Source organism: Rhinatrema bivittatum, chromosome 1 (genome assembly GCF_901001135.1).
Source record: "Rhinatrema bivittatum chromosome 1, aRhiBiv1.1, whole genome shotgun sequence".
In the NCBI taxonomy this organism is placed as follows: domain Eukaryota; kingdom Metazoa; phylum Chordata; class Amphibia; order Gymnophiona; family Rhinatrematidae; genus Rhinatrema; species Rhinatrema bivittatum.
In genome coordinates, this window is record NC_042615.1 from 561,437,468 (window position 1) to 561,454,470 (window position 17,003).

At 42.0% G+C, this 17,003-nt stretch overlaps 1 protein-coding gene across 2 annotated transcripts in view; it reads right to left on the bottom strand.

The window, feature by feature from the left end:
• Positions 1-17,003, bottom strand: part of LOC115099320 (kinesin-like protein KIF27) — a 67,728-nt gene that overhangs the window by 19,411 nt on the left and 31,314 nt on the right. For both annotated transcript variants that reach the window (XM_029616911.1, XM_029616902.1), the window contains exon 3: positions 4,451-4,651. In XM_029616911.1, coding sequence (XP_029472771.1) covers positions 4,451-4,651 — 201 coding nt within the window. The remainder of the gene's footprint in view (positions 1-4,450; positions 4,652-17,003) is intronic.

Here is a 17,003-nt window from a genome sequence, read left to right on the forward strand (position 1 = left end):
TGGTGATTTGGATACCCCGCTCCAAGACGGACCAGAAGGGATGAGGATTGTCCGTGGTATTGGCGGCGGTGCCGGGATTGGTAACTTGTCCAGTTGTGAATGCTGCGAGTTATTGTCAGCTGCGGCCAGTGGGTGCTTCCCAGTTTTTGGTGCACGAGAATCTGCGCCCATTAACTAAGTATCAGTTCGAGATGGTACTTCGCCAGGTTTTGGTGAAGGTAGGATTGGAGGGGCGTCGTTTTGGGACGCATTCTTTTCGAATAGGAGCAGCCACATCGGCTGCCGGAGCAGGTTTGTCAGCGGAAGTGATACAGAGAATTGGGCGATGGAGGTCGAATGTGTACAAGGGTTATATCCGCCCTGAGGACGGGCGTGACTGAATGGTGACTAATTTTTGTTTCTTTTAGGTGCAGTGCCATCTGATATGTCGGTGTGGATCATCGGACATTCTTTTATTCATTGGGCACATCAGCATGCGGAGGGTAGACCTTACGGTCCACATTTGGATTTGCAGGACAGAGGGGTGCGGATCCACTGGTTGGGGCGGAGAGGCATGCTTTGGGATGAGCTGATTCCGTATGTGAAGAAGGAATGTACTCGTCTCAGCGTACCTCGAGTTGTGGTGATACATTTGGGGGGCAACGACTGGGGACGGATGGCTGGTAGGCAATTTATCAGCATAGTCCGCAAGGACTTGATGACGGTTTCCATACTATTGCCTACCACCGTCTTGTGTTGGTCGGACATAATCGTCAGACCTGCTGAATTAGATAACATTAGGTGGCGTCGAAGTAGGTCCAAAGCGAACCAACAAATTGGGTCCTGGTTGGCGCGCTTGGGGGGGCGTCATATTCGTCATGACTGGTCCTGGGGGAAGGTCACGGGATTATTTGGTTCTGATGGGGTTCATTTGTCCTTTTTAGGTATGGACCTGTTCTTAAACTCTATTCAGGAGGTTCTGGAGGCATTATTTCCGAAATAAGCGGGGCCGCATCTTTGGGGGTCACAGGGCATAGGATGCCTGTGTCTATGGCGCTTGGTCCGAACCAGCAGAGTTAAAGTTTGGTTTTGTTAAAAGGATTTCAGCAATATGCAAGTGATGGTTGACAACTGGGCTGTTGTCTGGGGGTGGTCCCTTGCAGGAATGAGGCGGGAACCACTGGGCCAGACCCCCTGCGGATTGGAGGCGGGGGTCCACTCAGGTTGGCTCCTTGCTTAAGAGTGGCGGGAGCTGGGACCTGGAGTGTTGTGCCAAATCTTTGAGCCGAGTGGATGGTAAATGGCTATCCTGCCGGAAAGAGGCGGATAGATTGGGAGGAGTAAAATGGCTGAAATCCCGGAACAATATGTGTTGTGTATGTTAAGGCTCGGACCATTTATTAATAAAGCTGCGGCCTTGTTTTGTCCAACATAATGTCTTGTTGTTATTGCTATGTTCAGGGTGGTTGCGAGTGAGTGTGGTCCTGGTTGCCCATATTATGCCATTATGTTTCTAATTCTGTATCATCTGAAAATGTGAGATCAATCATTGCTCCCTTGTCCAGATCATTAATTAAAACCCTTATTAGACCCGCCAGATTTTCGAACAGTTCTCCAGTCTCTTCTTTCTTCGAGCTTAGTCTATTGTAACTCTCGGCTCATTGGTTTATCTGCTTAAGTTATACATCATCTTCAAATACTTCAAAATTTCACAGCACGTCTTCTAACTGGCACTTCTAACCGAGACCGAGACCACATCACTCCAGAATTGCACTCTCTACCATGGTTCCCTGTTACTTACCAGGTGCAGTACAAACTTACATTATATATTAAAGAGTACTAGACAGAGTACTAGACATGTGCACCACTGAAGTGCTTAGGATGCAAAAACCCAACCAATGGAGAGGGGCAGGCCCACAAGCAGCCTCTTACCTTGCAGAGGGGCCCAGAGGACACTGCTGCCATTGCCGACACCACTGAAGTTTCCCCGCGGCCTGAAGGCCGCCACCTTCCTTGCTGCCTCTGTTGTGGCTCAGCGCCGCCTCTGCCTGCTCCTCGCAGCCCAGAGGCTGCTGTCGAAGTTGCCACTCCTCACGACTCAAGCCGCCACCAACCAGGCCTCCCATGAGGCCTGGGAGCCGCTGCTGCTTCCCACTTTGCGGCCTGGGGCCGCTACTGTTCCTTCCTTGCTGCCAGGCCGCCCGATTCTTTCTTCCGCGGCCTGGAGACCACCGCCGTCATCCTTTTCTGCGGCCTGGAGGCCGCCCTCGAAGCTCCTCTTCTGCAGCTTGGAGGCCGCCATCGCCCGGGCCCTCTTCCATGGCCTGGAGGCCACTTTCGACGTCCTCTTCTCGCAGCAGGGAACCACCATCAATCTTCTAACTTCGCGGCAGGAAGCTGCCGACGTCAAGGCCTTCTTCCTTCTTCGCAGCAGGACGTCGCTCTCCAAGACCCTGCCTCTACCTTAGGCGCACGGCTGCGCCTCCTCTCTTCTTTTAAAGGACCAGCAGTGGGCAGTCCTTCTGAGCTCCTCTTGCTGACATCCCCGAGGCGGTCCTCTTCAGCCCTATAAAGAGGTCCTTCCTTCATTCCATTGTTGCCTTCGCAAGGAGTTAAGTCATGGAGTTGGACTGCTCCTGGATCTTCAGTTCCAGCTCTTCATTCCAGGAGACCTCTGTGATCCTTCCTCGCTTCTTCAAGGCACTCTGTTCTTCGTTGGTATTCCTTGTCTTCATCCATGGTTCCTGAACTTTTGTCTTCATCTTCATTCCAAGTTCTGGTCTCTCGTTGGATCCTGTCCTCTTGTCTCCAGATGTCCAGATGTCTCCTTGTCTCCAGATGCCATAGATGTCTAGATGCCTTGATGTCCCGAGGTACCAGTGTCCTTTCGTATCCAATGTCCTACATTCCAGCCTTGATGTTCATAGTCCTGATCCTGAAGTACATCAGTCTCTAGCTTCGGGTCCAGCTTTGCTTCACCTCGTCTCCAGCTGACCTTTCCTGGGAGTAAATCTGTATCTGGTGGCTGGAGCCCTCTTCCGGTTGGATCTGTCTTCGAGCACTGCCCGGATTCCTCCTTTGTCCCGAGCCTCAGTCCTGCGCATGTTCCGCTCTCCGTGTGATCCACGACCAGCCTCTTCAGGTTTTGTAGGGCACGCAGCGGGACAGGGTGGTCCGTGACCAGCCCATGTTGGCTGTGTAGGGCGCCCTGAGGGGCAGTGCCAGTCTAAGTCTCCAAGTATCCTGAGTCCTTATCCTTGTCTGAGTCTTCCCAAGTTCCAAGTCCTCATAGGAATATCCAGGATCCTCGCCTGACTCTCTAGAATCCACCTCTGATCTTCATTCACGTCTGAGCATCTTGCATCTGAGTTCCAAGCTACCTCATGTCCTCGTCTCGTCTGAGTTCCAAGTACCAAGCGTCTTCGTCTCGTCTGAGTCTCCAAGCGTCCTAGTCTTGTTCAAGTCTTCTAGCCTAGTCCAAGTCCGAGGTCCCGTCTTGTTCCAAGTTCTAGTACCATCACTTTTCCTCGACCTTTGTCCGTCCTGCCACATCTGCCGCTCCCCAGTGGCAGGTCTGAAAGTGGCCAGAGGGCTACCCCCGAGACCAGCATTGCATTGTTGGGTCTCTACCAGTGCATGCAGGTTCGGCAGAGGTTAGGGCTCGGTGGTCGACTTGCTCCTCCCATGCTTGGACATGTCTTGCCTGCTGTGGCGCTTCCACAGAGCTCCTCTCTGCAGTCGTGTCGTGGTCCAAGGGCACACATCTCCCGGGATCGGGCTCGCTCCCTAGCGCTCCCCCAACAACTAGCCAATATATAAGAACCATTAAGAAATCTAAATTTTTCAAGAAAGCACTTAAGAATCATCTTTTCCAAATGGCATATAATACACTCAATTGAATTTCCTTGTCCTACTTGACATAATCACTCATGTATTTTATTCTTTCCTTGTCTGGATTTATATTTTATGATGAATGTATTCTTGTGCTCCATCCTGATCCATTGAAGGGCGGTTAATAAATATTTTCAATAAATAAGTTAAACACCGGTACCAGTATAAATCCCTGGGGTATTCCACTCTTCTTTGGTAAAACTAATCATTTAGTCCTACTCTCTGTTTCCTTTCCTTTAATAAGTTGCCAATGCACAATAGGCCATTGCCTCCTATCTCATGACCTTTTAATTTCCTGAGCAGTCTCTCATGAGGGACTTTGTCAAAAGTCTTCTGAAAATTCTATTAGCTCACCCTTATTCACATGCTTATCTACACTTTTTAAAAAATTCTAATAGATAAGAAAGCATATTTGTGAATATGTCTACTCTAAGGTGTTCATGGGAATACCATAAATTTGATACAGGGCAAGTATGAATACTTGCTCTGGGTACTTTCTGAAACATTTTCTTTTAAGCTGTTAAAAAGCATTCCATATGTCTTAGCCTGGAGATCAAGTTTAGAACAAGCTTCTACATACCAGTGTTCCCTTTTTCATCTTCTCTGATATGAAGATCTTTGATTGAAGTGTCCAGCTCTAGCAGGTCTCTCAGCTCTTCCTTGTAGACCTCTATGTAGGATACTTTCACACTGAAGTCAATGTTAGGATTTTCAGAGATACTTTGAAACAGTTCCTGGATAGCATGTGGAATGATGCCTTTTTCTTCATCAATAACACAGGCTAAAAAATATACAAAAACAGCGATATGATATTTTTTAAGTGAAAAGACTATATTTTTAAATATCGGATTAAATGCTTTTCTTTTTCAAATTAACAAGTCTAATAAAATAAAACCTAGGGTTTCAATGCTCAATTTTATTTTATTTTTTCATTGGTGTTTTGTTTACAGAATTGACCTATTTGTGGTGGTGATTGGGTATAGTAACTGATCACAATTTCCAGTTATACACAAGAACACATGCACTAAATAAGAACTTCTTGGTGTATATTGCATGTCTCACTCTAATGACTAGATTTAACCCTTCCATACTAGTTCATTTTTCTCTATAAAGGCTTTCAATAGATATGAAATGTCTTATCCATCCTGACACTTATAGCCTTCAAAGAGCTTGCCACATGTTCTAGGCACAGTGGAGCTCTTACCTTGTGCCAAGTTGGCTGGTGCTACTGCATCATGATACATAAAATTCATGAGCAGAGGGAGTCTCTCATACATGGTGCATAGAATCCTCCTGCGCAGCTAGGTAGTTTGGAGGAAACACTGGTTGAGATACATAAAGCAATGTCTTATAGTAACAATATTGTAACTTATAAGGGCCTGGATTCACCATTCTACAACAAAAAGGTGAATCCAGCGAAAACCGAGGGGGGGGGGGGCAGGCCCGTGAAAGCCGGCAGCAATCGCACCACCGTGGTGTTATTGCTGCCGGCTTTCGCACCCAATAGCGCCACCGTAAAAGGTGGTGCTATTGGGCGTGCTACTGGCGACGATAACGGTCCTTACCTTATCACTTCCAGCGAAGATATCACCGCGTACGCCTCCTCGCCGCCCTGACTCCTCTCCCCTCGCCGCCCCAACTCCGCCCCCAGCAAGCTAATGCGTGCGAAAAGGGACTTTTCGCGTGCGATAGCCTATCGCTATGCAATACCGATAGAAAATGACCCCCAAAGTTTGTTAGATTTTGTGCTGAGCTTTTATGTATGTTTGGATGTACATCACCTAAAAATTTATGATAGGCAGTTTAAACATTTTTTTAAAATTTATATTTTATTAAATTTATATAATTATAGGCAGAAATTAACAACAAAGCAAAATACAATCCAATATTCACAAAAATAGGTACACACACACACACATCAGCATTACATTCTCTAGTCCACATTCAAATGGTCCACAAAACAGGTAATAAATTACAAGAAAGAGAAACTAAGTAGAGGATATAGCAATTTTTTTATTTACTTGTATCAAATCCTTTACTCCTCAAGAATCAACATTGTTAACTCTATTTGCTTCCTTATGATTAAAAACGTTTCAAGGAGAAGTGGATCTGAGAAAAGAAAATTATTACAAGAAGTAATCAAACATTTACAGGGGAATGTAGCTCCAGTAGATAAAACCCTCTGCTTTAAAACAAGAAAAAGTTTTCTTCTCATCTGGGTAATAACCAAAACATCAGGGAATATTTGAATTCTCTGTCCACAAAATTGGAATTGCTTACAAGGAAAATATTTACGAAACACATTATCCTTTTCCCTTTCTAAACAAAAGGAAACCAATAAAGTGGTCCTCAAGGGAATATTATCCAAAGAGGATTTCATGAAATGTGGTAAGACTAGGTTCATTACCAATCAAACGATCTACTGGCCCTTTCTCTTCATTCACCAATCTCTTATTTTTTGGTAAATAATAGATGTTGGAAACCAATGGGATTTTATCATCCACAAATCCTATTGGGCCGGATTTTAAACCCCCACCCCTGTGCGCGCCGAGCCTATTTTGCATAGGCTTGGCGGCGCGCACAAGCCCCGGGACGCGCGTAAGTCCTGGGGCTTGCAAAAAGGGGCGGTCGGGGGCGTGGCCGAGTGCAGGGAGGGGAAGGTGGGGGGAGGCGGAAGGAAAGTTCCCTCCGAGACCGCTCCGAAATCGGAGCGGCCTCGGAGGGAACGAGCAGCGCGCGCAGGGCTCGGCACCCGCAAGTTGCACAAATGTGCATCCCCTTACGTGCGCCGACCACGGATTTTATAAGATACGCGCGTATCTTATAAAATCCGGCGTACTTTTGTTTGCACCTGGTGCACGAACAAAAGTACGCACGCGCGCTGTTTTTTAAAATGTACCCCAGTGTGTCTCAAAAATACCTTTTAAACATTTCAAAAGGAGATAAAGTCATGTCATTGGGAAATTCAAGAATATCAAATTTTTCCCACACTGGGAATTTTCTGTATTTTCAAAATGATTATTAATAATGAGAATATCTTTAATATGTGCGGATTTTAAAGCCTGTCAGCCACCAATCTCTCTTTTACTTCGACACCTCCTTCTCCACTAACCTAAATGGGTAACCTGTTCTATAAACTTTTGTTTAGAGTCCTCAGAGATCGTAACTATTTGAGCACTCAATTGAAACAAAGCTTTCTCTATCCATATGTCTATTAAAGTCACATTGACAGGCATCGAAAACCCCTCAAACACAACAAGAATATTATTAGATAAAACAAGTGTTGAAACAATTCCCAATTACAGGGAGCTCGATAGGCAAGGCATACTAGAAGCGTCTTTACTCACACTTGCTTCTCCAACAGATGATTGTTTTATTTTTCCCTCATTTCCCAGTCCTTCAGTCAAAATGGCATTAGAATAAGAAGGGCTCTCCAAGTTCTCCAAAACCTTCATAGTCTTTAAGGAGTATATCACCTTGGGGGTCGAGGAAAATACCAAGGCTCCTTCCTCCGCATCTATAAGGGAGGTTGGAGACCAAGAGACTTGAGGTTGTAATGGAAGAGATTTGAAAACCAAGCTAAGGGAGGCACCTGATGAACTTGAGCCCTCCCCTACTATGCCCAAAATTGATGATGTCGACAGACAGATGTCCATTGAGCCACATGTTGACATTACATAAGCCAGGAGCTTCCCCTTCTGCTTCTTTCCCATTAACAGAGGGGAATACTCCAAACCTGGACAGAAGATACTGCACCAGTAGTTGTCTTATGGCAAAACAAGATGGTAGATCTGATGTAATGTGAAAAATCAGAAATAAAATTTGTGAACCAAAAAGTACAACAGGATTATTTTTTATTATGTGATAAATTTCATGAATCTTTCCCAGATGAGACTAAAAAAAATTTCTTCCACTAGTTGGACACTTGACAGATTGGAGCTAAGGATTTAATGAAAGCTTGAGATCCATTTTACTGGCTCTTTAGTTTTTTTTAGTAATCCATATGTTTTTTTCTCTCTTTCTTTTTTTTTTTTCTTTCTTCTTCTTAGTTTTTTTTTTAATTCTACTAAACACCGATATAGAATGATGATGGTAGGTGTATATGAGAGAGTGTGAAGTAGAAAAGAGGATGGGATGATGAACGTAAGAGTGAGAGGTGTAGAATGTAAAGAGATATGGCTGGGATTTTTCAGGGTGCAAAGTGGAAAATGTATTTCTGTGAAGTGCACATTTAGCTATTAGAGATCTGTAGCACTAGTAAATGTCAAGCTGACTGCAAATGTTACAGAACTATATTTTGGCTCTGTTTTGGCTGTATTTGAGGACAGCATCTGTATTTATACTTGTTTCTTGTATAAGTGTCTTCACAGAAAAAAAAGAGGGGAAGCACAAATTTATTTATTTACTTAATTTTCTATACCGATGTTGGTATTTACTTTCACACCGGTTTACAATGTTTTTGTAACTAAAAATCATAAAAATACAATAAAAATTTAAACCAATCAAACAAGTAAATATAAGTATAAAGCACTCTTAAAATTATGTAAATGAATCAAATCATAAAATAAATGTTAGAAATTAGAAGTATAAATAATCACATTAAAACATAGCCATTAAGAAAAATAATTAAAAGAAAGCATCAAAATATAAAATGGACAAAAGTTTTCCTAAGGGGCATGCCGCAGGCAGCTTTTATGATGTGACCCAGCCCCTTCTGATGACATCACAGTCTCTATGGGGGAAGGGAGGATACACCAGCATTCTCCCAGGTAAGACTCACAGCTCACCACTCCTCTTCTCCAGGGGTCCCACTAATTAGCGCAGGTAGGCTGCTTTTATGATATGACTTGGCCCCGTCTGATGACATCACAGTCTCTGCAGGGGAAAGGGAAGATATCCACACTGGCATTCTCCCAACTAGGACTCTCAGCTCACTTTTCCTCCAGGTGTCCCCAGGTTTATACATTTTTATAAATAAATAAAAATAAAATAAATAACCTCTCTTCTTCCTTCACCATAAATTTTACCTCCTAGAAATTCTTCAGCTATGGAAAAGTTCCCTGTTTATAACATCACTAACATCTGGAACCTGGGAGGGGGAATCTCAGACTAAAATGTGAAATTTGGGTGAACAGGACAGCAGATCTACAACAGATGATTCATGGACTGCTATCCTTGCCATTTATACTCTCCTTACACTGCAAATGAATCAATTGAAGTCAAAAAGTTTGTTAGAGAAATATTATAGTGATTTCATTTCCTTTATGTATATTGGAATTTTCATGATTTGGTACAATGTCTTTCAATCATCCTTTTGCAATATCCCAACCTGGATGTTCAGCTAATATGCTTACATTTGAAGAAACTTCTCTTTTGTTGAACAAAAAACAAGGAGCATAAAACAAAGAAATATTTTCTTTACTCCAACACAGCCAATCTCTTTTATATTTTCCCCATTCTTAAGGGTCACTGTAAAAAGTCTAACTGGAAAAGAATGATTATCCTTATTATTAGGAACATTTGTTGGTATTTCAATAGCTGGAACTTTCAGAAAACTTTCAGTGTGAAATGTGTTCCTCTTAACAATCAATCCAATGTTGCATTGTGATAATAAGCAACTTTCAGACTCTGTTTCATTATGTTTTCCCCTGTAGAAGGCTGTTCCAATTCGATTATTTGATTTATTTCTTTATCGAATGCTTGTGAGGTACAGTCATTGTCTGGTGCGGAAGGTAATACAACCACTTGAGGTGAAAAAGGTGTAGTTAAAAATCAGCATTAAAGCCGTGCGATAGGGCTTCGCAAAACTGTAAGCCCAGCCCACTCCCGCCCCTAACTCCTCCTCTTTTTCAGATTTGCATCGCACCATGTGTTATGGTGCTATCACATGCGTTAAAGGCGCTTTACGTATGCGTTAAAGGCGCTTAACGCATGCGAAAAACGCCACAACGCGATTTGATAAATGACCTCCTCAGATGGGAAATACTGAAAAAACATGCTCCTGTATCCCTCCATCAAATGTCCAAAACGAGGTGGTCAGCCAGGATAGATTGTGTTTCACCTATTGCTCGACATTTGGGAAGTATTAGAAATGCTGTAAAAGAGGTGACCAAGCTTACAAACTTAGCAGAATGTAAGACTGACCTTGGTGGTATTGAAAAGTATCTGGACAGTTTTGAATGTGTTTTAATGGCTTAAATTTGGATTAAAGTGCTAACAATGATACATGAGGTAAATCTACTATTGGAATACTGTGATGCAACATTGGACGCAGACAGAGGCAATATCAATCAATTACAAGAAGATCTTCTGAAGCTTAGAGACAAGTGGGATGAAATACTTCAAGAAGCCTGAACAGTGTCAAGTAAAATAGGTATATTGACTAATTTTAATTTGCATCGTGGTTCCACACACTCAACTCAACAACATGCAGAAAATTACTTCATGGTGAATGTCTTCCATCACATAATAGACTTTGTACTTAATGGGCTTAAGCGTCGATTTTCTGCAGTTAAAGAAATATGCAACCAATTTGATTTCTTATGGGACTTTTAAGAATTTGAGTGAAGACAAATTATTTCAAAAAGTTAACAGATTTGTGAGCCAATATGTGAATCACGTATCAGTTGAACTCCTCGATGAAATAGCTTTACTTAAGAGAGTGTTTGACATAAATTTTAAAATTGATGATATGTCACCGAAAAAAATGTATGGTCAAATATTGAGTTTGAAGTTATCTAATATTTTCCGAATGTCCTTATTGCACTGAGAATTTTCTTGACACTTCCAGCAACAGTGGCATCAAATGAAAGAAGCTTTAGTGTCCTAAAATTAATTAAATCCTATTTGCGATCGACAATGGGACAAGAATGACTAAATGGATTGGCTATATTGAATATGAATAGTGATATAGCAAAGTTACTTGACTTTAATTGTAATTGAAGAATTTGCTAACTAAAAAGCTCATAAAGCCTTCTTAAATAAATAAAAATTATTTGGGAAATTTAGAAAACGATTTCTCTTATTAAGTATCACATCAGAACCTTACATAGGTGCCTACTTTTCTTAGCTGGCACAGCCTAATTCCTGCTCTCTCCGGCCCTGTTAGGAAGCATAATAGAGCACTAGGAAGGACCCACAAATAAAACTTATGTTTTGGCTAAATCCAATAACAGGCTATTCCCCTTTAGAAAAAAGGATATCATTTCTTTCTGAGTTATTGGGGGACTTTATACATTTGCAAATGGATGTTGCCCTTTTGAATAACATAGTAGGATGGCACCTATACAATCCTTCATTACTCAGGTCTGTTTGGCTGTTCGACTGGAAATTGCTAGGACATGGAAGCAGAAGGAAGTTCCTTCCTTGGAGAAAATTCTTTCCAGACTTGATAATGTTTGCACTATGAATAAATTAACAGTGGAAAAGACTTGTAACCTGCGTAAGTTTTATGCAACCTGGGATTCTTACCTGCAGTAGCGTAAGACCTCTCATTAATACAGATCTATATAATGGTTGAGATATGTTCTGCAGATACCTTATTCTGTCTTGTAGGCCTCTTATGGTGTTTTCTTAACAATCACGGAGGAAGGGCTTGTTCCATCTTTAGTGCCTGATTCTGATGATTATTTATAATGTAATTTATCAGGATGTGCATGTTGGTGGGGAGGGGTAGGGGGGAACTCATTGAGTTTAAAAGAAAATGTTGATAGTTGTTCATATGTTTGGATGTGGTTATTATGTTTGTATAAGATTAACATGGACAACAATAAAAATTGCTATTAAAAAAAAAAAGAAAGAAAAAAGGATATCATACAAGATTTGTTACGCCAACCAGTACCTTTTGAGAATCTTTTTTTAAATACTATGGGGCCAATTTTAAATGTTACGCGCGTGGGGTACATTTGTGCGCGCTACCTGGCGCACACAAATGTACACCCGATTTTATAACATGCGTGCACTGCCGCACACATGTTATAAAATCAGGGGTCAGCGCGCGCAAGGGGGTGCACACTTGTGCACCTTGCACACACCGAGCCCAAGGGGAGCCCCGATGGCTTTCCTCGTTCCAAGGCCGCTCCAAAATTGGAGCGGCCTTGGAGGGAACTTTTCTACCGCTCCCCCCCACCTTCCCCTTTCTAACCCACCCCCCAGCCCTAACTAGATCCCCATCTTTGTTGCAGAAGTTACGCCTGCCTGAGGCAGGCGTAACTTGCGTGCGCCGGCCAGCTGCCGGCGCACCATCCCCCAGCACAGGCCACTGTGCCAGAGGACTCGGGACCGCCCCCGGACCGCTACCCCACCCCTGGCCCGCCCATTTTTGAAAGCCCTGGGACATATGTGCGTGCAGGGGTAGGTTTTCGAGGGTTACGCCCGTAACCCTTTGAAAAATCTACCCCTGTGTGTGTGCTCGGGCTATTTTAATTATAATTCATATTAAATCTCCAGTAGCCTTCTCATTCCCATCCCTTTTTCAATACAATAAAACATTGAATTTAGGTTATTTGTCAAAATTTACTGAAAACCTCTTTCCAGGGAGAAAGCAAGCATGCTACTATTGAAATGAACTGTTAAAGGAAGAGCCAATGTAACATGAGCTGTCAGCCTAGGAAAATTATAGCCAGGTTGAAAAGGTGATTGGATCTCTATCATGAAGGTGGTCAGCCCCTATTTTAGAGGTATTAGTGAGAATTTCAGGACAGAGCTTTGCACAGAACCAACCACCTGAATCTTACCGCTTAATTACATTCGAATATCACTTCACAAACTAATTGCAGAATCCTAAATTACAGGACTTTGTCTAAAAGAAGAATTTGTGTTGGAAATGTAGTGAAAGACAATCTTATTAAACAGAGATCCGTACCCTAATAACAAGGGGAGTCAAAACCCTTGGGCATCTGTTTTTTATAGCAGAGAAAGAAAAATACTAGGTAAGACATAGGAAAAGAAAGCATGCAAGCTCTCCCATCCTTAACTGGATCTCAGCCTTGCAGCCAAGATGGGAAGGGGTCCTCCAAGCTGGGTAAAAACTAACAGGCCATGGACTTAGCCAAACTGTAATCACTGAAATCTGTAGGGTAAAAGCCAGAGACCCTGAACCAGGATGTGCATAAACTGAACCTAAGCCTGCAGCCATGCACACAGACTGAACCAAGGTGCCGGCCTAAGCAACACAAAGATGGAGTCTTCAGTCACATGATGATCCTGGCAACTTCATATGGGACTATAAGTCACACAGAGGAGAAGAAACTGTAAATTGTTCTTCCCTATCAGACATCTCTCTTTACACACAGAGGACACAAAAACTGTGATCATGTCCTTGGTGAAAACTTTGTATCTAACCATGAAACCAGCTATGAAATGGATATCGTTCAGCAAATGTCCACTGATGAACTTCAATACCCGCAGTGAGAACATTCATATGCATCTAGACTCAGACAATGCCATTTTCATCCCACCAATCCTGTGCCTATAGATGGTGGTGACATCTAATCAAGATCAACGCTGGATCCTATGGAACTGAATACGCAACGAAGTTGCAAACAGAGAAAAAGACTCTGAACTATACAGACTGTGGATCTTTCCCCATGGATTTTCTCAGGACATTTTATTAAGGGATTTTTCCCAGGACATTTTCTTCACCAAAAATTTGATTACTGTAGTTCACGATACTCGTGAACCAGCAAACCTAATATCGAGTGCCGTGCTCAGCACAGCCTACTCTGCTAATCTTGGAGTAGATGCCTTGTCAACTTATTCCCTGATAGAACTTTGGCAAGCCAAGGACTTCTTTACCCTGTTCTTGCCAGCATGCCTCACAAACACGTCGGTGAGATCCCTGGGTTCTGTTTTCCTGTCATTCGCCTGCCGAGGATTTGCTTGGTTTTTCCTGTGGCATGCTGGATTTTTGTAGGATTATGACTCACCAAGGGCTAAGAGCAAGAAACTGGCTTAACTAATCTTTCAGCTGGGTTAATTAGTTTGGCACTGTGCAATTGACAATTGCCTGTCAACTTGGAGATAACACATGAGTTTATGCTCATCTTTTGTAACAGTGCTTTGCTCTGTAACCTTTACAAACTTAAAACAAAAAGAAAAGAAAGGTATTGTATTAAATCTTACAGACTCATGCTGCTACAATAAAACTGATTGATTACCTCACAAAAATGTAAGCAACTGCACCCTTAAAATTCTTGGATTTGTATCATCATCTTATCAGTTAAATCTTTTAATCTCCTGTAGCCCGCCTATCCTACAGAGCTATAATTACTGAGCAATGGGCAAGCCACGAGCCTAGCTGAAGTATAAACCCTAGCAATGGAAATCCTTCCAACTGAGGAAGAAAATCTCAAGGTGTTAGCCATGCAATGGTGGAGCTTTGGTTCAAGGAGTAGTACCAGCAGCAGATAAGGAGGAGGTGCTAGGTCACACAGCAGGTTGGGGTCTCCAGCAGCAGATCAGGAGGCAGATTTGGATCGCCCTTAAGGGCAGAGACTCAGCAATAGATCAAAGGTAGAGCAGAGGAGATGACAGCAGCAGTCTAGACACAACAGATCTCCCCCCGTATGACTAGCTGTACCCACCAGTCCATGGCAATTCTTCACATGGGGTATAATGGGAAGAAAAAGAGGGAGAGGATAACTGTACTGGATGAAAAGGAGCAAAAGAGGTTCTCTCTTTTCTATATGGTGATACTTTATAGGGACTAATAACCCCCCCACCCAGTAGCAAAATTAACTGTCTGTTATCTTGAAGAAATGTATATGGTCATGTAGTCTAATTAAAACTTTTACATATTTGGAAATACTGCCAAACCTGTTTTAAGAGAGGGAAATCCCACCTACTAATACGTTCTTCCCCAGGAGGAGGCACTAGATGCAACACCCAAGGACTGATGGAGCCACCCAAGGGGGGGCTCCTGCAAGATTTGTTCCAGACCCTAAAATGCCTCTGTAAGGCAATTGGGCATGGGGGTATTACATTAGATAAATGCCATATTTGAGGTATAGATGTTTTGGAACTAGATGCTTATGTTAGAAAGTCTTGATATATAGAAACCTGAACATTAAGTAAAAAAATTGTAACTTGCAGAAAAGGAAACCAATGAGTTCATGAACAGAAGAAAGCCACAGGAGGATGGAATGGGCTGTAGACTTTCAACACAAGGAAAAAAAACTATGCAACACAATATCTGACCATACAATACATTGGCAATGGTTGCATGGAATGGACTTAGTTTTTGGGTGCTTGCCAGGTTCTTATGGCCTGGATTGGCCACTGTTGGAAACAGGATGCTGGGCTTGATGGACCCTTGGTCTGACCCAGTATGGCATTTTCTTATGTTCTTAAACTCTATGCAATAATTTAATCTGGTTCCACAGAAAAACATGCCTGCTGATTTATAAGTCATGAAACTGACAAGTAAAAAATTACACCTTTCACATTAGGATGCAAAATCTATCCATAAACAAACCCATAAACTTTATCAACTGAGAGTCAGATGTACTAATTATTTTTCTCTTACAGACAGAAGAAATTCTCTGTTATGGTTCAAGTATAGTAAGTTACAGATTAACTATATTTGAAGAAACTGATCACCTCTGTTCTAGTTACCTCTGTTCTTTGCTATCTCCCTAATACTTCCAGGTATTAGGGAGATAGCAAAGGTATTAAAATAAAAGGTTATTTTTTTAAATCAATCAAACTCAGCAGATTTAATCCAGAAGTCATGAAGCAGGCACATAAGGCATGTGTATGTGTATAACTCCTACATTGTGACTTTAATTACTGAAAAACCACCTTTTCTTAAATTATTGGCAATCACATTAACCCTGACGGCTATCTGCTTAGCTAGAAGGATATCTGAGCTGCAAGCGTTGTCACATTAGGACCCTTTCCTGTGCTTTTCGAAGGATGGGGTTTCTTCCTTTTTGCCTAGGTGGTTTCCTCTTTTCACCTTAACCAGGTTGTCGAACTTCCGGCCTTTCCAAATTTCAGTGGATGCTCCTATGGCGAGGGAGTTCCACTTATTGGATGTGCAACAAATTCTTTTATATTTTTTTTTCATGCATTTCCAAATTGACAGCAAAAATTGTTAGAGAAATAAGTGCAATAAAGAAAATATATTTGAAAGGTAAATTTAACCATGTGCATATTTTGCACATCCTTCCATTATAAAAGGAAATGGAGAACAAGAGAAGAGAAATTTAAAAAGTGAAAAGAATTTAGAAACAAAGAAAACTGAGGTTCCACCAGGTATTTATTACAGACAACCAATCATAGTAACTAAGCGTGCGAATCTAGAAATGTTTGAAGTTGGGATGGCTCAAAAAAAGACATAATTCACTTTGAGATATTTCAAAGAACATTTACAGGGGTAACTAAGAACAAAGTGGCCCCCCTTAGAAACCATCTCAGAACACACAAATTGTTTTTCGACATAACTGGGTAATTCTAGTAAGACCAGGGGTAGATCCATATTTTTTGCCCATAGAACAAAGATGAGCAGTTACAAAAACAAATTAAGACATTTCTTTAAGCAAATGTCACCAAAAGAGTTCCTCTTTGTAGGATTTCCGTAGTTTGTGATGTTTACAAAATATTTGAGATCTCCAATGTGAGATCTTGAGGTTGATTACCCACTGCATCTTCAATAACTGATGTAAATAAAATGCTTTAGTTATCACCAGCATTGCAGCTGTGGGAACTTTCAAGACTTGAGAAATATTCATAAAATGTTCTGTAGGTGACACTAACCTTATAATAGGAAAATTTAGCACTCTTAATTAGAGCTTCTCAAAGAATTTTCCAAATTCTTAGTCTATTTGCTCAGACTGAGCCAATACATGTTGACTTTCTCAACCGAGGCAACCCAAGAATCAATAGTATCCAGCTTTGTTGCAGAATTAGAAATTGAAGTTGCATTAGCTTGTTTTTGACTGTTGGTATCCAAAATAGCTTTAGTTAACCAAGATACTGAAGCTTCCAGAGTTACTAGAGCATCCCAGACCGACTCCAAGATAATTTTGGGTGGTTTAAGAAGACCAAACTTAGCAACTGTTAACAGTTGACACGCCACCTCCGCTGCCAACCCCCTCTCCACTAGCAACGTCAGAAGGAACCGGCCTCAAAGC